The sequence below is a fragment of the Oenanthe melanoleuca genome, chromosome 2 (assembly GCF_029582105.1).
Source record: "Oenanthe melanoleuca isolate GR-GAL-2019-014 chromosome 2, OMel1.0, whole genome shotgun sequence".
Classification (NCBI taxonomy): Eukaryota; Metazoa; Chordata; class Aves; order Passeriformes; family Muscicapidae; genus Oenanthe; species Oenanthe melanoleuca.
The window spans coordinates 93,692,594-93,713,711 of record NC_079335.1 but is presented as its reverse complement, the minus strand read 5'-3'; the positions used below and the strand labels follow the sequence as shown (position 1 = coordinate 93,713,711).

The 21,118-nt window shown below is 38.0% G+C and overlaps 1 protein-coding gene across 5 annotated transcripts in view; it reads left to right on the top strand.

Annotated features, from left to right (window-relative positions):
- The window catches only part of TNS3 (tensin 3), a 185,138-nt gene extending 165,549 nt beyond the window's left edge, over window positions 1-19,589 (top strand). For all 5 annotated transcript variants that reach the window (XM_056486183.1, XM_056486182.1, XM_056486180.1 and 2 more), the window contains 8 exons: window positions 2,231-2,359; window positions 4,641-4,736; window positions 8,166-8,243; window positions 9,919-9,996; window positions 14,064-14,232; window positions 15,211-15,279; window positions 15,414-15,440; window positions 16,394-19,589. In XM_056486183.1, the coding sequence (XP_056342158.1) occupies window positions 2,231-2,359; window positions 4,641-4,736; window positions 8,166-8,243; window positions 9,919-9,996; window positions 14,064-14,232; window positions 15,211-15,279; window positions 15,414-15,440; window positions 16,394-16,538 (791 nt within the window). In that variant the 3' untranslated portion in view covers window positions 16,539-19,589. The remainder of the gene's footprint in view (window positions 1-2,230; window positions 2,360-4,640; window positions 4,737-8,165; window positions 8,244-9,918; window positions 9,997-14,063; window positions 14,233-15,210; window positions 15,280-15,413; window positions 15,441-16,393) is intronic.
- The last annotated feature ends 1,529 nt before the right edge of the window (window positions 19,590-21,118 follow it).

Sequence of the window (21,118 nt, the reverse complement as noted above, 5' to 3'; positions counted from 1 at the left end):
CTGAGCCAGTTTGTGTAATGGAGGGTGAGTTATTCACTGCCTCTGACCAGAGGTCATGTCATATACCCAAAACTCTCCTCCTCCCCCCTTAGCTGGGGGGGAGTCTGTGCAAACCTGGCTGCAGGTAAGCCAGACTTCCACCCTGAAGCCAGCTGGGGTTGATTTTCAGGACAGCTGCTGAGCTTGGCCCTCCTATGAATGCATTCTTCTCCCCCAGCCTTATCCATTTTTTCTCAAATCTGAGATGATTGGAAAACAGTGTCACTTCTATTTTATCTCAAGTTCTTGCAGGTGGCTTAACTCACAGTTCAGGGTTTCCATCAGGAGGCCCATTCAGGGTGGGGTGGGCTTTGCTGCTGCAGCTCCCTTACACACTTTTGTCATGATGGGCAAATGTCCTTTATAACAGTGTTTCAGCCATGAAACTGTAACATTTCCGTCTCTGGCAGTGCTTTCCAAATGTAGTTGGTCTGACTGTGTTTGTGTTTATACTGTAATAGTCAGCTGTAGTGAACTGTGATTAATGAGATAAGGCAGGATTTTAAACGGCTTTTTAAAATGTGGTTGTCAAAAAGAAAAAATTACTAATTCTGCATTGAGAAGGATGTTCATACAAAAAAATTTGAACTTCAGCTATTGCTGTCTGTCTAGTTATTGGGTTCTCAGATGGTGAGGATGTTCTTGTGTAGTGGTAAATATGATGCCAGGGGAATTAAGATCATAGAAAACAAAACATAAATTCATTTTGGTTTATACCTTGCTGGTCCTTTCACTCTAGACCCCTTGCCTTACCTACTCACCACCCATAAGGAGAGCTAAGTCTTTAAATGTGCAGAAAAATATCTGACATGATGTCTGTCCAGAGAGGGGAGTAGATATAAAGCAATTTTAAACCTCACTGCTTGAACAAATAAAACAACAGTCTTCCCAGCCTTTTAATATGCCTCTTTTTATCCTTGAAGTAAAATTTCTTTTGAGAAGGGGAGAGTTCATTCTTTTTTCCTTGTGTTTACTAGACTTCTCCTCTGACAAATCATTACTGTATCCCTTTGTATTTAGAAGTGTTATGTACTGCTTAATTGCAGGGGTTTGCATCTTCATCCTTATCCTCTCAAAACAAGACATACTGTTGAGAAAAAGGTTCTTTCCGTTGCCAACTGACAGATAGTAGAATGCAGACACATTTGCCTTACTCACTTTGACAGAAAAGAAAATTATGTCTTCATGGTTTTTTTTGCTTCCCCTGTTTTTCATGAAAAGAATCTTTTCTTTGTAAACATCACACAGACCTTGCAGAACCTGCCTTTGTGCTCCATATGCATAATATCCATGTTCTGTGTGAACAGTCAATTAAGGAGTCCAGTGTCAAATCTGGGGTTTTTCTAGGGTTTCTCGGAAGGCGTGGTGATGGTTGGAAATTCTAGGAAAAAAGTGTAAAGTGTACACACAAATATTTCTAAAAAGTTAATGGGGGAGGAAAAAAAGCAAAGTAAAAATATTTTATTAAGATCAGTCATTAGATTAATGTTTTTTCTGTTTTCAAAGTAAATTTAAAATTTTGGGCTACTAGATTTCAAAGTCTGCAACTGACTTGTGCAAAGCAGCAGCAATTTCCCTGCAAATGTTTCCTCTTGGAGAGGACTTCATATTGCACTTTCAGAAGAGATCCCAAAATACAGATGAAAAATATTTCAAAGTGAAAGAGCAAAATGTACACTTACATTCCTTCATTTGCTTTAAAACTCCTAAGGCAGTAAGGTGGCTTTGCAGGACAAAAAAATTGATGGTGGATGAAAATTAATCTGTTCTGCCTGTTGAGGCTGAATAGGAAGTGCAAAGCAATGCTGTCTAGTCAGCGTGGGAATTACAGAGAGCTGTGCAGTCTTTTAACAAATTGACAAAACCTAAACAGAAGTAGACTTACTCTTACACTGGTTGCAGGAATTCTGGTGGGACCTGAGCACTCTTCTCAGTGTCAAAATCAGTAAAAATCAGGGTTCTGTTCTTCAGGCTTCTTTTAAAATAAGTATCTGTGAGATTTGGACAAGGTGTTTCCACTCAGGTCCTCCAAATATGCTTGCTTGTATTTTGTTGTGCAGCAGTGAGGATAGAGAAAAAGATGTTACTTCCTCTGGTGTCCTATTCATTTTACATTTACACTTATGTACTTTTTGAGCATGTGCATTGTTCTTAAACTCCTTTTTTCTCTCTTTGCTGGAATCCTTTGCAGCCATTGCTGTTCTCAAGGAAAAGGAACCCGGGTCTTTCATTGTTCGAGACAGTCATTCTTTCCGGGGAGCCTATGGGCTAGCAATGAAAGTTGCCACACCACCTCCTTCTGTGCTACAGTTGAAGAAAGGTACTTCTATATGCTATTAAACAAGCTCTACATAGTAGGTAGTCCTTATTTGTGCATAGCAATCTGTTGGAATCTTCTCCTCTTCTAATAAGTGCAATTTGAATTGCAGCTCCATTTGATGTGTTACTAAATGAGACTGGATACGATTGCATGTTGTACTATATGGTTTCATCATGACTTGTGTTGTGGCTGTGCATCTGTTGTACCTCATCAATCTAATAAAAAAATCAGTGTCCTCTCAGCAATTGGTCTTCCCTAGCAATCAGGAGTCTGCATTTGATTCATAGGCTACAATGTAGTTTTCACTCGGCTAGAGGGCTGAATATTTTTGATCCCAAAATTTTATTTTGAGACAGGTCTATTTCAGATATGAATCTGAAGAGATTCCTAAGGATAATTGTTTAAAAGAAGTGGTGATTTATATACTTACTCTGTCAGCTCCAGTGCCTCCATATATAACTTGTGCCTGATGATTGTGAAACATAAAATGAGAAGAACATGCAGAAATCATTAATTGGTATATGGAAACTCAGCAGCCAATATCTGTAGTGTTCTTGGTTCCGTTTGTATTACTGCATGGTTGGTGGAGTGGTTTTTATTGCTGCTGTTTTTCTTTTACAAAGGTTATTATTTTCATTAGTACATAATGACTGGTGAGGCAAGAAACTAAGATTACAGGAAAACATTTTTATTCTTAGTGCTGTTTTTATGGAAGTATGGTTTTGACTGTTTTGTTTTTTTGTTTGGCTGTTGGTTTGGATTTGCTTACTCTGGGGCAAGATTTGCAGTTCATCTCAATTACAGTAACACTTTGAATCTGTCTTGAAACAATTTTTAATAACAACTTGCCACATAGTCCTTTTTGTTGCCAATAAAAGCATTGGCAAAACCACTCCAATAACTTAATGAACTCAAACTAGGTGTACTGGGGTGGTGATAGCAGCAACTAGGAGACAAATAGAAAGTGTTTTCTAGGTGTTTTTAGTAGTCTTTTTTTTACAATCGTTGGTGAAATCCAGGTAGACATGAAAGCACAAACTCTGCCAGTCTTTAAGAGACAGTTTGTGTTAATAGTAGTAAGACTGTAGCATTCTTCCACTTCTCACTTCATGATACTTAACTTTTTTGGTTTCCACTGTTTAATCCCAGAAGGCAGAGATTGGTTCAGTTTCCTGTAGTGTTTCTTGTTCCAGGCTCCCATTTCCCACGTACCTTGTAGTCATTTATTTTTAATTTGATGAGAGCATAACAGCAAACAGTAAGCTGTTTGAAAAAGTGATCAATGCAATTATTTGCTTGTGTAGAAGTTTCTGCTGTCCATATTAATGTGTTCATCTGTATTGGCCTGAAAGTCAACCCTTGAGGTATTTCCTGATATGTCAGAGGGAGCACATGTGTTTGTAGCTCTTTTGTTAAGGTTTGAATGGTTTGATAGCTTTGTCCTGTTGATATGAAATAACCTTTTAATTATTTGGAGAAGAATTAATTTTGTAATCAGGTATGAAATACTGTGAATCCATCTTTCAAGAAATATTTGTCTTAATGATATGTATGCATATATATGTGTACCTTTAAGAGAATGCTAAATCTCAACATAACTTTTACATGTCTTTTGGACTTTGAATCTCCTCTTTTCATCCAACTCTACAATTTTGGTTTGTCTTAGATTCCTGAGATTGAGACTGTCTTAAAATCTAGTGAAACCTTAGTGGTTCATGTAAATGTTTGTTTTCAGGAGCAGAGACTTATCATAAAACTGAAGACATTTGGAAATGTAAAAATTCACTGAGAGAACTGCCATCATTACCTTTGTGTAGCTAAATCTGCTCTTTTAATCTGGAGAATTTACGTGAACAAAATGTCACTGGAAATTGGAATATTTTTTCATACTTTTATGTTCTTGTCACTTTGGATACAAGTTCTTTTAATGAGCAAGTGCTTCAAAATTCCTAACCGTTCATTTTCCAAAATTCTGTTCCTGTCTGTAGCTGGGACCATATTTGGACATTTTTGGTCACCAATGTATACTTGGATGTCAGTCACTTAGGAATATAAAGCCATTTCCTCTGGCTGTCTAAAGTGAGCTGTTTGCTTATTTGTTTTTTTTGCAAAAGGGCCTTTTAAATACATCTTGTAGCTTGCAGAGTTGGTCTAATTGTATTCTTTGCATTTTGTATATAAAACATTTGGTGGTAATGTGGAAAAACTGCTTCATAAAGATCTAGTTTGTGAGGCTTGTCTGTTAATTGCTTCTTTTCATGAGTTTTCTTTTTCAACGCAGTTGGAGATTTGTCAAATGAACTTGTGAGGCATTTTCTGATTGAATGTACTCAGAAGGGGGTACGCTTGAAAGGATGCCCAAATGAACCATATTTTGGTAAGTAGTGTGCAAGTGGGGACAGAGAAAATGGAAACAGTTGGCATTTGCCAGTGCTGACTTGGATGGAATACAAATGAGAGACTGCTTTGTTTGAGTACTGATGACCTCTGTAGGAACCCATTCCAAGGTTCCAGGAGCCCTTTACACATTTACCATAAGCAGATGTGCAGGGTGCTCCAGCACAGATGCACATGACCAAGCTTCAAACAGTCCAGCTTGTCTACCACTACCAGTGTTGCTGCAGAAAACTGAGCTAAATCACTCCAATAATCCTAATTGATTCAGGACCTTTTGTCCTGTGTTATATTTATCTGCATATAAGGTGGCTGAAAATGACACCAGAGTGAGATATTCACAAAGTACATTATGCTGTGTTAGCCTACCTGATGTAATAGATGGAAGTACAATACCTGTAATGGCAAACTGCTGAAGACCTACCTGGCTGTTAACTCATTTGCTTTCCACTCATTTAGGGTAGAAGGGGAAAATAGGATGGGAAAGCTTGTGGCTTGAAATGAAAACAGGGAGATGCTAACCAGTTCCAGGGCAAAAGAAACTCAACTTGGGGAAAGTAATTTTTAATATTTCTCCAATTAAAATCAATATTCAGGTAGTCAGATATTGAGGGATATATTCAGTGAATGTAGCTGGGTTTGCAAGCTGAAAGTGCAAACTGCAGGTTGACCAATGTATGGGCAGGCAAGAGGCCATGACCTGCTGACCTTTTACATAACAAAGGACCCAAAGACCTGTGTAGCCAGGTGACAAGACAGTCAAGAGACAACGCAGCAGGCAACTCCCAGATTTTCCTGCCCCCCAGACTTTCCTCCCAGGAGGCACCTACTTTGAACTGTTATTTTGTTATTAAGTTGTTGCACCAAAATTAAATTGTTTTAAGGATCTGGAAGTCTGAAGCTCTGCTAAAGAAAATCTGGGGCTAAACTTGTGAGGAAACATCTGACTGCAAGTGTGAGGTTTGTAGCTGTGAAGGGGCAGCTCAGGTGGTGCAAGAGTGACTGCCATAGTGGCTCCTGGATAATCAGACAGGGAAGTTTCCTCAACATGAGAAACAAAGGCAAGTGTTAAGTAACACTTTTATTTCCCCTTTTCCAAGCTCAATTTCAGTGCTTCCTCCCAGACTGTGCATGCCCACTGCAGTGGGTGTGAGGGCATGTGGTCATTACAGAACAGTTCCTCTGCTGCTTCATCCCTCTCCCAGTTTTTCCTTCCTGGAATGTGGGCTTTCCCCGTAGGCTGCCATCCTGTGGAAAAGAAACCTGTTTCAGCATGTGCTCTCTATTGACCACAGAAAATGTCCCACCTGCAACATGTCCCCTGTGTTCCAATGTGAGGTTCTCCAGAGGCTACAGGGTGGGCAATGGCAGCTTGGATACCCAGAGTATCTCCTCTTCCTCCTCGTCCATGGCATTCCCTTTCAACCAGCCTTTTTTTCCATAGGCGCTCTGTAGTGGGTTTGCTGGATTGGGCTGTGTTTGGCATGAAAAGCCCCTGAACTCTACCCAGAGGTCATCCTGCAGCCTTCCCACCCTCTGTTACAGGCCTTGTCACATACACCAAATACACCTGTCAAAGGGGTCATCTACCATAAAATTAACAGATGTGAGATTAAAGTCGTATTTAAATAAAGGTGGATTGAAGTTTATCAGTATTTGGCATGAGACTTACCTTAAATGAGAATTTTTGGTCCATTCCTACCTCAATCTTGAAATATCTGTTTAGGCATCTATGTAATCCTACTAGTCATTTAGTTTGAAAACTCCTTGTCTTTCAATGTGTACAGCCTGTGCTGGCTTGAAAATAAACCACAGCGAGAGATGAACCCCACACAATTAACTTGAGAGCAGGTCAGAGTTACAATTTAATAAAAACTATTACAGTAAATGCAGTGATACAGAAAAACCAACTTAAACTCACAGAGTACAACCTCATATTCTGTTGGTTGGGGTGGTGGTCTCAGTCTGATTACCAGTGGTTGCAGTCCTGTTGAAGTGATGATTGCAGTCTTGCTGAAAGCGGTGGTCCTGTGAAAGGTCTGGTCCTCCTCTGGGTCTGTTGAGCAATGGTGGTGGTGCCCCAAGTTCCCAAGACCCCAGATGATACACAGTCAGGTTCAGGTGGTACCTCCATCAGGGTGGGGAGTTTCACAATGGAATGATGTTGTACTCTTGAGTCACTGCAGTCCATTCTTGCTAGGGCCACTGAGTCCATGGTGGCCACTGAGCAGAGATGACCCCCTCAGGATGGGTATAGTTACCACGGCTGAGTTAATTAGGAAGACTAGGAAATGTGTCCTTGCAGGGTTTGCCTCTTTTCCCTCATCTAACACCCAGCTTGCAGCATGAAGGGCTGGGTGCACACTGGGCAGCTGTTGAAAGTCAACCATGGTTAACACTTGATCAAGAATTGTGTAGATGGGAGTAGAATACATTGTTTGGTTATGCCCCACGTTGTAGCCCAGGACACAGCCTCAAAACTGCTTCACAAAGTAGGTGAACAGGCACTATTACACATGTTTATGAGTAAGATATGAAGGACTAATAGCATCAATCAGTCTTTGCATTTCGATAAGATCCTCGTAGAATTGGGTCATCTTTCCATTTCAAAGAAATTTTTGAAGGACTGTAAAAATGAGGCTCATTTTGGTTGAACTGGGGTTTTTCTCCAGCACATGGTTATAATGTTTGCTGCTTGTTAGTAAATGGGATTGAAGGATGGCTTTTTGTACAAAGAGATTGATGAATACTATGCCTTCCTCTCACTCTTTATAGTCTCACATGCTAATATCAAAGATAACTTCAGTTAAGTGATAATACTTCAGTTAAGCCAAGAGTAAATTGCAAGAGTGACTTTGAATAGAAAAGAAGAATGATTTAATAGAGAATACTACGTACATCCCCACTACATTGAATGGAAGAGGTTTTACCTGGACTATCTTTTATACTTTCAGAAGTACAAAATTGAGGTGTGTGTAGACACAACACTAGATGACGAAGACTAGGTGGCTAAGAGGTAGAACTTGCCCTTTTTTTACCTCATCATGTAGCACAAGCAACCTCTTATGCTCTTAGCATCTTTGTAAGAATTTACTACAATTAATGTAGCAGAAGTTAAGAGCATTGAAATAATTTACTGACTTCTATATGTTACTGATTTTGTCATTTTTTTGGTTTCTCCATTTGAAGCACAGACATTTAGGTTAGGATCTAAGCAGTGTATTTAACAGGGAAAAGGAAACATGATTGTGATTAATGAGTTCAAGAAGATCTTGGCTTAGGTCCCAAGAGATTTTTAAAGGGAAGCAGAGGGGGCCCTTAGTTTATAAAATACTTGAAAGCAAACATAATTTATGAATTCTTGTTGTCTATGAAGTTAACTGTGTGTGTCTTGTTACTTTTCTGACCACAGGGAGTTTGACAGCTCTAGTGTATCAGCATTCCATCACTCCACTGGCATTGCCCTGCAAGCTCCTTATCCCAGACAGAGGTATGTTTGTTGAAGTACAGAAGAGATATTCCCAGCAAGTTTTGCTTCAAGGTGTCAGTGCCTGAAGGCAGGTGAATGTGTCACCAGTTGAGATCTAAGCAAAAATGCACCGAGGAGGAAGCTGTGTTGTTGTCTTTAGTATTGGTGATGACTCTAATCCAAAGTGTGGTTGTGAGCATACTGATACTGTGATATTCCAGTCATAAACATATTCATCATGGAAATCCATGCATAATTTATCATGTGGGAAGACAAATGTACTTCTTAGACGTGACATTATGCCAGTGTATGGTTAGGTTTAACCACTCATTCAGGTCTGGACAACACAAGGACAAGTAGATAAAGAGTAGATGGTGTCCTGAGTGTGACACTGGCAGAGGAAGAGTGCAGCAACTTGCACAGGTTCAAATATTCAAGTAAATTATCAAAAAACCTATGTTGCTTCATGGCATTACGATTCTAATTTTGTTTATAGTGATTTAATAAACCACTCTAAGACAAAAACAAAATGCTCATGCTTGTCCAGTAGTTCAGTTGTCTGATATTCTCCCACATGAAGTTAACCCCAGACACATTATTGAAATATTAAATGTGGTTTGTGACTTTTGAACCCTTTAAACTTTTGTTACAGACCATATGTTAAGGTACAAAAATAGCGTTTGATTTATGTGAATACATCAATTAAACCATTTTAGCACAAAAGTATGCTGTGGGAGATGTGACAAGAGATCTCATGCATGTATGTGGCAAAACAGTTTGGAGGTTCCATGGTTCTCTTAATTCTCCTCACCTAAGATGGAAAACTTACTCTGTTCTTCTGGAGTTGCAGGACTGGAACATTTGCCTTGTCTTGAGTAAACATATCGCAGTGAAATTTTATTTTTTATTTATTTTTTAATCTGATTTGATCATGGATTTTAAGATGATCTTCTGTAATTAATGACAGGATACAGTTCCTGGAGTATTTAAAATGCTTGGATAACTGTAACTCTAGCCATATGAATAGGGTCAGAAACTATTATGGCTCTCTTCCTCCGTTGCTTATGTTCAAAGGTGGCATGCCTTGTGCTAAGTGCAGCAAGTGAACATTTACATACCTGAAATAACATGTTGGTGGACGGATTTCTTACTACTTTTAACAGTCAATTGGGAGGCAAACATTCCACTGCTGTCTTAATGGTTCAGATGGGGTTTTTTTCAACTTAAAAAGAAGGTTGTGTTGTCATCCTCTGAATCAAAATATAATTAATTGATTTCATCATGGCAACACAAAGTCTTTTCTGTATACATTAGTGTAAATTATAGAAATCAAATGAGATCATTAAAATCACACTATTCAAGGTATTTGCAGGCTGTAATGAGGGAATATAGCTGAAAGTACTGTCTTAATGTGTCATATATGAGTCCCTCCAGCATTTGCTTGTGTTATGTCTTTTATTGTCAGGAAGTAAAGGTTAAGCATTCCACTTGCAGTGCTCAAGGCAACAAAACCTGATGCAGCACAAAACCTACATAAGTGATTGTAATTGCAGATAAAAGGTGGTTTCATGTTTCTGGCCAAGACTTGTCCAGTAGATGAGGTCACAGTTACAAGTGCTAAGGTCATACATGACTGTGGACTTTGATTTGTTGATTTAAGTCCATACATGACGTGGACAGTGTTTTCTGTTTACAGATCCCTTGGAGGAGATAGCAGAAACTTCTCCACAAACTGCTGCAAACTCAGCTGCGGAGCTTCTCAAACAGGGTGCAGGTCTGTTGAACTTTCATCCTTGTATTTGACTGTTACCAAAGTTTGTATCTTACAGGCTGGGAGAAGCTGAAGCTTAGACTGGATTAAAGGATGTGTAAAGGTAGCAGATAAATTTATTGTGCTGGGTAGAAGTGTAAAGGGCAGTGTGAGTATATGTACCAGGTTTTTTCTCTTTTCTGCAGCCAGCTCCTACATTGCATAACCCTGTGTTTGGTTTCCAGTCGTGTCTCATGAGAATATGAGGTATACATAGGTTACTTCAAGCACAGCAATTTTTAAGCAGGACATTGCTTTCATGACTGATAAACTTTGAGAGGATATTTTCAACGTGTGTTTGCAGAGGTTCAAGAGCTATGTGTGAGGTCTACAAAAGCCAGCTAAGGAAGGTGTTGGGTTAGGGTCAAATTCTCATCATTGCGGTTAACAATACCACTGCAAAATGCTTACTGTTGCATCAATCTGAAAAAAAAAGATTAAAGAACAGTTCTCTGGCTTCACTTGGTGCTGCATGCTATTAGGAAATGTCATGTGTGTTTTCCTCTGGATGCTTTTTATTGATTCTTGTGCATAGTGCAGCACCCATTCTGGCAAGTTGAGTTGTGTTACCGAAAGCTTATTAGATGTGACAGAAGGACCATGACCAGAGTGTCTCTAAATGATGTGATGCTATGCACTATTACCATATGTATGGCTCTCAAACTGGGATGTTTTTGCAACAGCTGTGTGTGCTCTGTTTTTCTGCTTTGTTAGTGTGCACCTGATCCAGAGATCTAGTTAAACAGCTTGTCTGGAAAAGTGTGGTTGTGTCCTAACTCACCACACTGGACAATGCTCTCAGTACTCCTGCATAATCTTCTTGTCCTTAGCAGAAATGTGACCAGCTGTGTTATTCATCTGAACAATGGGCGTGTCCAGGGGATCCTGCCCCTGTCTTCCTGTGGTTTTCAGTTTGCTATGCATTCTCCCCAGAAGCCACCCAATTAGTGCCATTAGATCACAGAAATACACTACATTTGCAATCTTTTGAGTTAGTCTACCACTGGATCCACAAGTGAGTGTTGTGGCAAAGCATGTGTTTCTAAGAATACTGGCTCATTGCCCTCATGCATTTTAGAGCACTTCTGAAGGGGCAGTTGTCAAGCTGGCCAGCTCTGGAGAGAGTATTGCTTCTTGCTTGTGCAGCAACCTGCTTTGACTTGAAAATTTGAAGCACCACTTCAAAATTCACTGTAATTGAGCAGGCATGCATGGCTGAGGCAATGGCAAAACTTGTGAGGCTGTGTGGTGAGTAAGCACGTGTTGGCTCACTGCTTGTGTTTGTTGGGCCAACAGGGAAAAAAACCCAGAGAATTAATTTTTGTAGTATTTTACTTAGAAAAACCATCAAAAGGGGGCATATATTGTCTTTCAAGGAATACTGGTTTTTCCTTGCTGAGACAATGCTTTTCAAGGAAAAAGAAATAATTCTTTTTTCAGCTGGGGCAGTAGTCAGACAAGTCTTTATGGGAGCTGTCATATCCTGGATCATTTAGGATACTTAGTACATTTGTTTTTAACCTGTTTTGTTGTTTTTATTGTTTCTAAACAAGGATTTGGGACCCAAATAGATAAATTCGCTATGAGAGGTGTTCAGAGGTTTTTTTTGCCTTGATATATCAGGAGTCCCTTTCCAGTCACAGAAGCATTCAAGTTGTGGAGTTCAACACTGAAGTGCAGACTCAAAATGTGTAAATTGAGTCCTTTCAAAGAAACTTTAAAGCAGACACACTTTCTCCCCTGCCCTTCTATACCCACACTTCTCTCGCTCCACAAGCAAAACATGATGTGTTTTCCTAGAATGATTTTTTTAATAGCTACTTGAAAAACCTAATCAGCATTTCCAGGTTCTAAGTGCTGAAGCTGACTAGAAATTCTTTTTTTAGCAGATACTGACAATTGAAGACTAGAAACCATACAGATAAGAGGCTTTTCTCTAGAATACACATTGCTTTATTAATTTTCCTGCTCAGCAACAAAATTTTCTGCCCAGATAAATTTCCGTTCTTAATTTCTCTTTACACTGATACAAGAAGCTAAGCATTCTGAACACAGGATATTCCCAGTCTAGAAGCAGCATTGTTAAGCTGTTGCTGATGACACAGATGTGCTCCAAAATGTCTCCTGTGAAAGAGAAGAGCAGCAACATTGCAGGCCAGCTGAATTGAATAAAAGGTCTTCCTTTTGTTCTAGTTTGGAGTATGATTTCTCCAGGATTACTGTTCTTGATACCTTGTCAGACCATGCATGATCTTAAATGAGAAATCTTTCAGTGTTTTTCATTACCTTTCCTGTTCTTTTTAAGCTGTTTTTACTTTGCAACACTTCGGTAAAAGTTTTTATTTATTATTTTCTGTGCTGCAGAAGCAAAGGAATCTGCTGTATTGGGTAACTGGTGTTTGAACTATCACTTTGGGGGCAATCTAGATAAAGTGCATGGAAATATCATTTAGAAACAAAACCTGAAAACAGTCTTTTAACAGCAATGCACTGTGTCACAGATGAGGAAGGGACTCTGATGTGTGTGGCTGTGAAAAAAGGAAGCTTCCTATTCTGGGGAAAGACCCACAGGATAGTGAAGAGCTTTAGATCTGTACCAACCATACACAGTAATGAGGGGAGAAGAGAGCTTCTTCTTTGGAATGTTCATTACAATTTTGGATTGGTACTCATCATCTTAAGTCCCTCTGTGCACGAATTGTAATTGATTCAAGCAAAAGTTATTGAAACTTTCTCAGCAATACACAAATACATTTTTTAAATTCTACACTTGCAAATCAAATACATGAAATTTCAGGATCCATTCTTTCACTGATGGACTCCAGAACTTTAAGTTATTGGGCTGATCATTATGCTGGCATCAAACTTAGGCTTATGCATATTTTAAGTGTATGATTATTTAGTTGTTTTGAAAGTGCCTGTGTCTAGTTCTATAATTTTATGTAGATACTCATAGGAGAAATCTTAAAACAGATTACAGGATAGCTAAATAAAAGGTGAAACTGTTAGATTTAATTTAATCTTTGCTTTCATATTAATGTTGGCAAGGCAAATGAAACTGCTGAATAAATTAAATGTAACCATGGTAATTTGTATGTGTCAACTGACAGAGTTGTAAATTTTGTCCTGGATACCTACACAAGTGTTTTTGCCAGACACAAAATCTCCTGTTGCTAGTGTTAAGCTATGGATGTGCATTATCATTCTTGCTTGTTCTTAATTTGTTTGTAAACTTGACTTTATACCACAGTCCCATAGTAAGCATGTGAATAATTCTATTCATTCTGTATAGTAGTTCATATTCAGATGGCAGTGTACTATGTAGTATTACACAGTGGAACAGTACTGCTGTATAATTCCGTAATTTTAAAACATAGTTTCCTAGTGCTCACTGCAGATTTGATATGAAACCATGTAAAAAAAAAAAACTGTTTGGTAGCTTTAGAAACCAGTGAGCATCTATTTTACAGAGATATTTCAGAAGGTGCTCTAGAAGAGGAATAGTACTTTTAGAAGTAAGTGCATGCTGAAATAAAGAAAAGGCCTAAAAATATATATCAGTAATTTTTATCAATGTGACAAAATGGTTTACTTTCCCTAAAATCATTAAACATACAGAGCACTATGAAGTTAATGAGAAGTGAGCTTTGAAATAACCCCCAGTTCATCTTGGTGTGAAAACATTCTTGTCTTGCCAGTCAAGTGAATGGTTTCCTTTGTTATATAGTTTAAATACAGTTTAAATAGTTGAAACTGTAGAACATGTGAATGTATGCTGCAAATGTCTATTTTTTTACTGACTGATGTATTTGAACTTAAAAGCAAAATACCCCATTCTTTCAGGAATGCCTTTGCTCCAGTACTACCTAGAAGTGTACTCTCTGATGTTGTCTTGTATTTGTTTAAATTTCTACAGCATATCTGTGGCTAATAGATAAATACAGTCATTGTCTTTGATATAAAGGTATTAAAACTAAAGGAAGAGCAGAAGGCCTGTGACCTCTCAAGATCTTTCCCCTCTTTCATTACAGCTTGTAATGTTTGGTACCTGAATTCAGTGGAGATGGAGTCCCTCACAGGCTACCAGGCAGTACAGAAAGCCTTGAGCCTGACGCTGATGCAAGATCCTTCTCCTGTCTCGACTGTTGTCCATTTCAAGGTGTCTGCTCAGGGAATCACACTGACAGATAATCAAAGAAAGTAAGCAAAAGAAGGATGGGAAGAGAATATCTGGCTCTGGTCCTGTCAGGTGTTGGCCTGTTGATTTAACGTTCCTAGTTGCATTTTTCAATCTCTGTCTCAGGATACTAGGATTATAGGTATGATGGTGACTGGATAGCTGTAGTACAGGAAAACATATTTTTTAGGCTGTGGACTTTATTTCCCCATGGTGTATTTTACCTTTGGAAGGTCACTTTGATATGATATATTTTTTATTGTTATTTCTCATAAAAAGGGAAAGTAATGGCTTGGCATTTGATACTGAACCTATTCATTGAAATAATTTATCTTCATGATATCTTCGCCAGTATCACTGAACAGAGATGACTTAAGCAGATGATGTATCTCCAGGATCTGAAACAGAGTTTTGGATAGCCTGTAAAAAAACTGTGATAAAAAGTTAATTTGTATTTACTTTGTTCTAAGTGCTAGTTAGGCTGCCACAAACTCTTTCAATTAGAAAAATTACAGTAACAATGGAAGGGCAGCAGCAATTCATTACAGGTTAAAAAAAAAAGAAGTGCCAGACTTCTTCATTCTGTAGGGTTTGCAATCTTTTGTAGCAGATCACAGAACCTTTACCTTAATTGTAATGCCTAGGAGTGTGAATATTTTGAAATGTAATATGATCAGATTATTCACAAGTTCCACAGAGTTATCTGTCCCACTAAAATAGTATCTAAATGGCCAGTTTTTAGAAAAAGTACATTTCATATTCCTAGCTCTTAGCTTGAGAATCAGTTTTCCTTAAGTTCAAAAACTTGATGTTGGTGTTTTAAACATGTGTTTATTGAGTTGGTGCAGTTCAGGTGGCTTTCAAAGTCACTTAGAGCTAACAAAAAATATTGTCTGTATTAAATTAAAACTGAATATAATTTATTTTTCAGACAGGTTTATCGTTTAGAATTCTAAGCATCTTTACTGTTTCTGAAATCTGTTTTATTGTTTCCTATCCAGACTCTTTTTTCGGAGACATTATTCAGTCAACACTGTTCTTTTCTGTGCTTTGGATCCACAGGATAGAAAGTAAGTATGACAAGCAGTTCTTAATACATAATTTGTATTGTTCTACCAAAAAACCCCAACAAACAAGCCAAAACTAACACATTTCATTTTTATTTCTCCATTCTGTGTTTTTTACTGCTTTCTCAATGGACAAGGTGGATGAAAGATGGCCTTTCTGCAAAGTAAGTGGAGTCTCTTTTAACTGAATGTTTTAAGAATATCATGAAAGTGATCAGTTTCTTGGTGTTCTAAATTACTTTTGTCTGAGATGCTGAAGGGAAGGCAGCTGTTCAGAGGTAAAAGTCTCTTAGCCTTTTGTAATTAGACATTGCTTACTTCATCTACACTAATGCAATTATGTGATGGGTGATGGTGGGAAGTCTCCAGCCAGAGCTAGTGTGGTTTATTTAGATTGCAGGTTTGTGATTTTACTGTGGTTTCACACATTAGAGATATTTGCCTCTCAGTTTTGTGTTCCACCTGCCCAGCAAGACTTAACACAAGCTTTTCTCACTTAGACTGATAGCTTTAGAAAAAATCCCTCTCCTGGTACATAGATGAAAACACTCCTAGTAGTATTAATGTGTGGCATAAATACATGATTACTTGTGGGTTGCAAAGTGTCTTCTGTTGAAGGCGAACGTTGTTGTCACCCTTCAATCAAAATAAATAACTTAAATGGAGAGGCTCAGCACTTGTTTCTGGAAAGGAACAGAAATAGATGGTTTAAATCCTTTTTCCAGTACTCTGTCCATCAAGGTGTGTGGTCCTCAGAATCTTCTCTTTGGGCAATCCCTGATACACCACACCACCTGCCCCCCAAACTAGGTAAGAGAACAGCAGTACTGAATCAGATTAAATATATCTCTAGGGTCAGCAGCCTGTCCCTGACAGCAAGCAGTACAGGATGCCGTATGGACAGAGTAGAAGGAAGGGGACAGCCTCCTTCCCTGGTTCTCTTCTGAGTGGCTGGTCCATCTGGACTGCTGTGTTTAACAGTCGTGTGGAGCCTTGTCCATCAGAAGAGAGAAGTCTGCTATGTGTGCTTGGTTTCTGAAGTATCTTTTCTGTTTTATGAAGTGAGGCAATGCCTGCCTGTCAGTTCTCTGACATACTGTGATTGCTGCCCTTGCAGAGTGTTTGGGTTCATTGCCAGGAAGCAAGGCAGTGCCACAGACAACGTATGCCACCTCTTTGCAGAGCATGATCCAGAACAACCTGCCAGTGCCATTGTGAACTTTGTATCAAAGGTCATGATTGGATCCCAGAAGAAGATCTGATGCATTTCCATCCTTGAATCAGAGCTCTTCGCTGACTTCACCAAAGGAAATCACTATGAGAAGGAGAAATGCTGTTCAGCAACAATGTCTGAATACTGTCATTCCCAATAAGGAAAGCCAAGGGTGATCTGTGTATTGTGTTTGTGAGAGCTCAGGCTTTTGTTTCAAGGTGCCTCACAAAGCATTATTTCTTCATTTTTATATCAGAGGACAAAACAAAAGAAGCTGGGGGCCACCCAAAACCACGTAGCCTTTACCTGAATGAAGCATAAATGAAGAACTTTTCTCCTGATGGGTTTCTAATATATCTTCATATGCTGTTTCTTGCAATTTATTGGAGTAGAAATACTTACTAAATTACGCTATTTTTATGTTCAGGAAGTGTTTTGTAAAACCTCCACAAAGGCACTTGCCATGGTTGCATCAATGGTACTTACAGACCTTGCAAACATGCTTTTAGGAGAATGATCATCTGAGGAAAACTATTTGCTCTTCCCTGTGTCTTTGTGATCAGTGATGGGAACTGAATGGAGAAAAGGGAAGATGTATGTGAAGAGAAGGTTTGTGCAAGTTGTTTTCTGATGAGAATGGAGTAGCTGTAGTTAGTGTTAAGAAGGCTGAGATATTTTAGTTTGAAAATTTTTCAATGGAGCAGAAGTGGCAGAATAAAAAAAAAAGTGTGAAAATCTGCTATAATTAGGGGGGGTTTTGTAATTTTTTTAATACAGAAAACCAGGCTGGGAAGATGAAGCATTTTAGTAAGTACAGGATAAAATGAGGGAAAAGCAAAGAGGAAGATTGTATAATTTATGCATTTTTACCTGTGGCAGATCATTTATAGTGGATCTCAGATCTTGGTATGTCAGACATAATTCTTAATGTAGACCAGTGAACTCCAGCACTATCTTGTGTAAGTAAATGTGTGTGTAGCCTGTGCCATTCTAGAGACAATAGGCTGGTATTTTGTCTTACAGTGACAAGACAATTCCCATTTTCTGTCTCTGCAACACTGTTTCAATCCCCTACATAATATGTAATTATATTTATGGAGTATTTTACCCCATTATTTTGCTGCAGTTTTTAAGATTTTTTTACCTTTTTATCTGTAGGAACTCAATTGGATTTTTTATTTCTTGAGTTAGGGAATCTGAAAGAGAATGGAATTTATTTTGGTACTTTGCTTCATTTCTTGAGAGCAATTATGTCATGACTTCTACATTCATATGTACACTTGTACACATCTCTTCATCTTTCTTTACAAATTGATATTTGAAATGCGTAAGAAAATGCTATTTTGCTTTACAGAAAATTGATGCAGTAGGTTACAGTGGAAGTCTGCACAAGGAGAGTAAGTCACTGAGATCTCCTGTGTAGTTCCCATTCATTCAAAACCAGAAATACTAGAGCCCTGTATGAGAACTGATGGTTATAATTGAACTTTAGTGTGGCAAGTGCTGAAAAATTTAATTGCTTCTATTTCTTTCATGTGTGGCTGTCAACATTATATTAATAACCTGTGGAATAAAATAACATTCTGTATTTTGCATGTTGATACATGAGCCACTTTATCCACTCGTAGATTTTAGTCCTTTTATCCACCAATTTGAACTACATTTGTCCAGTATAAAATAGGGGGGGTTTTGTAATTTTCTGAAGTATTAGGACCATGTTAAACCTTATTCAGTGACCATAGGTACAAAATTATTTGTGCAACTACCAATTTTGTGTAAATAACTTTATGCTTTTTAAAAGGAAGGTGGTGAGGAAGGGAGAGAGAGAAGAAATATTTGACGTTTAATATCTTTGGACCAGAAAGTGGTTTATTGGGAGTAAGTGGGCATTGGATATCTGTAGAAGGGTGAAGCAAGCCAAAGTGTGGAATTCAATAGCTACCATTGAAGCAACAAAGGCAAGTTCCTCTGATTAGTAACATATAATTCTGTTCTTTTGGCACAGAGGTATACTATTTAAACAGTGTTTATGTACCATCCAAAAAAAAAGAATGCAGTTCTTACTTTTAGGAATCTTGCTCCTTTTATAAAATGTGACAGCAAGTTTTCTTTTAAGATTATTTTGATGTACAAAGATTCCAATTGCCTAATCTCATCACCCTGTTGGAGCTCAGAGAATTTCTTCAACTGACATCTCAAACAGATTTAAGTCTCAATTAGATTTTAATCTGATGCGTTATAAGAATTGAAATGAGGAGGATTTTTTTTTTTACTATATTTTTTCACTTCTGTAGATAATAAATTTTAGTGTGTCTTCTTAGACACTAAGTGTTGGCCTTTGGGCTGAAAATAAAATGTCTTTTTTTTCCCGTGTATTGTCATTTCCATTCAGGACCTTATTTTTTATTCCTTGTACTTTCTCAAGGTCTGCTGAATTTAAAAGCATGAGGGATTGTGTGCTGATACTCCTGGTGGTATTTTCTGGGAGTTTAGCTCTACTTACTAAATGGGAAAAAAGAAGTTACCCTGTTTCTAAGGGAGATTTTTCTATTTTGCATTCCTTTGGATGGTATGTTGGCATGTGCATTTGCTTTTTAATGAATTAAAAATGCACAAAGCAAGATAATTCAGTATGTACTATTATGTAGTCTGTGTAGAAAAATATTCATGGAACTTATATGTTCATGAAAAATACAAGACTAATTTTTATATAGCACTTTCTTTCAAGATTTTTGTAGATGTGTATATGCAATTTCATAACTAATGGCAGCAAATTGACACATAGATTTAGCCAGACTCCTGTTAATGTGGTTAGTAAAAATACTATTATAATCATACAGTGTTAAACTACAAAAATGCTAAAAGCCACATTTTTAATTAAACAGTTTCACTGTATCCAACAATATCATTAAATATTTAATGTTTCTTGGTTTTTTTCTACTAGTGAAAATTTTCACTTTTTTCTTGAAATTGTAAAGAAGCATCTAAAGGTCTTCAATATATAAATGAATTTTCTATAAATTCTTTGTATAGTCATTTTCTCTGCCCTTCAGATACTGCCTCTTTCAGATTATAATAAAATTACAAATGTGAAATTTCACCACATGATGTCACAGAGCAGTCTGTTCTGAGTGAAAGTTACCTTCTGGCATTTGAAATCAGGTAATAACAAAACCTTCTTCATGAATTAAGAATAATTTGAGTGCTGGGGTTTAGTTGTAAGAAATGTTTGAAGTTTCTTTCAAGGACTTCACATGGGCCTGTGTTAGTGGTTCAAGTCAGTTAAAGCATATGATTTTCCTAGTTAATTTGTGGCTATAATGGTATAAAAGTATCTATTGCCTGCATTGCATATTTCAGTGTAAGAAGGAAGAATATGATTTCCTATGAGGTGTTGTAACCATTTAACTGTGTCTCCACAGTGCTTACACTGGAAAACCTTCCAGAGGTGGGTGAGAAATTTAACCCCTGGCTGAAACAGGTACAAAGTCAGTGCATCAGACGCACAGTGAAGGTTGAGTTATATACATGCTTTATTAGGATTATTTCTGAGCCTGATAAACGCTGCTGTGTCATGCTTATGCCTTTTCTGTGAGGCATACACTGGCAGGAATTTTTCATTCGGTGGGCTTGACTATCATTCATCACAGCAGGCTTATGAGGTTTATGCTTATGAGGTTTATGCATGGTTGTAAAGTGACAGTTATTCATTAAAAGTGTTTTTTTTATTAGAACGAATTATAATGTGGAGCAGATTACAAGGATGCAATAGTAAAATGGATCTTCTGTGTCAAGAGTCCAGTCTCTCCTGTTAAACTCTTTTCCTTAAACCTGGATGCCATTGTGTATGTGTGCTGCTGTGGGGTGCATTTTAAGGCTGCTCTGGAGTCTCTTTGCTCCAGTGGAAGAAAATCTGCTTTCAGGATTCACCCTAGATATATTCACAACTAGTTTATATGCAGTTGTTCTTCTGCCAGTGTTCCCTTAGTATGAATAAATGTTCTCTCCTTGAGATATTTATAGCAGGAGATCTGCTCCCCCTTGTGTCCCTCAGTCTTCTTTTGGCAAGACTAAACAAGTCAGCTCTTGGCCTTAATGTGTTTTTGTGTTTGAAAGGCTGTTTTTTGTCAGTTATGTAATTTCTTTGGAGAGATCTTTAAATATACAGCCAGACTCTTCATAAAAGGGGCAGGAGCTGCTGCCTTGTAATTTTTTAAATGTTTGTGTTAGAAAACTCTTGGAACAAAAATCTTGGCCCAGCAGGCAGAGTAAATCCCTCATCTGCTTCTGCTGGTGATACCTAGAATAAAGGTTACAGTAGTGTAAACTATGTCCAGGCGATGTGGACAAAGGAAATGAAAAGGGCAAATAGCTGAAGAATTTTTTAAAAGCCAAAGTCAGAAACAGGAAGCTTGCTGGAGGCTTAGCACATCTGGCAAAGTACCAAGAGGGCAAAGGGGAGTTTTTTAGAGAATTAAAGGATCTTGCTGAAAAAACTGAGGAGGGATTTGCATTATATGTCATTACAAGGGATATCAGACTGGAACTATTCCCTTCCTTTGAAGTCATTCAGTGTCTCACTCTGTACAAATGTTTGGACCAGTTTTAATGTTTCGTTATTTGCAGAGT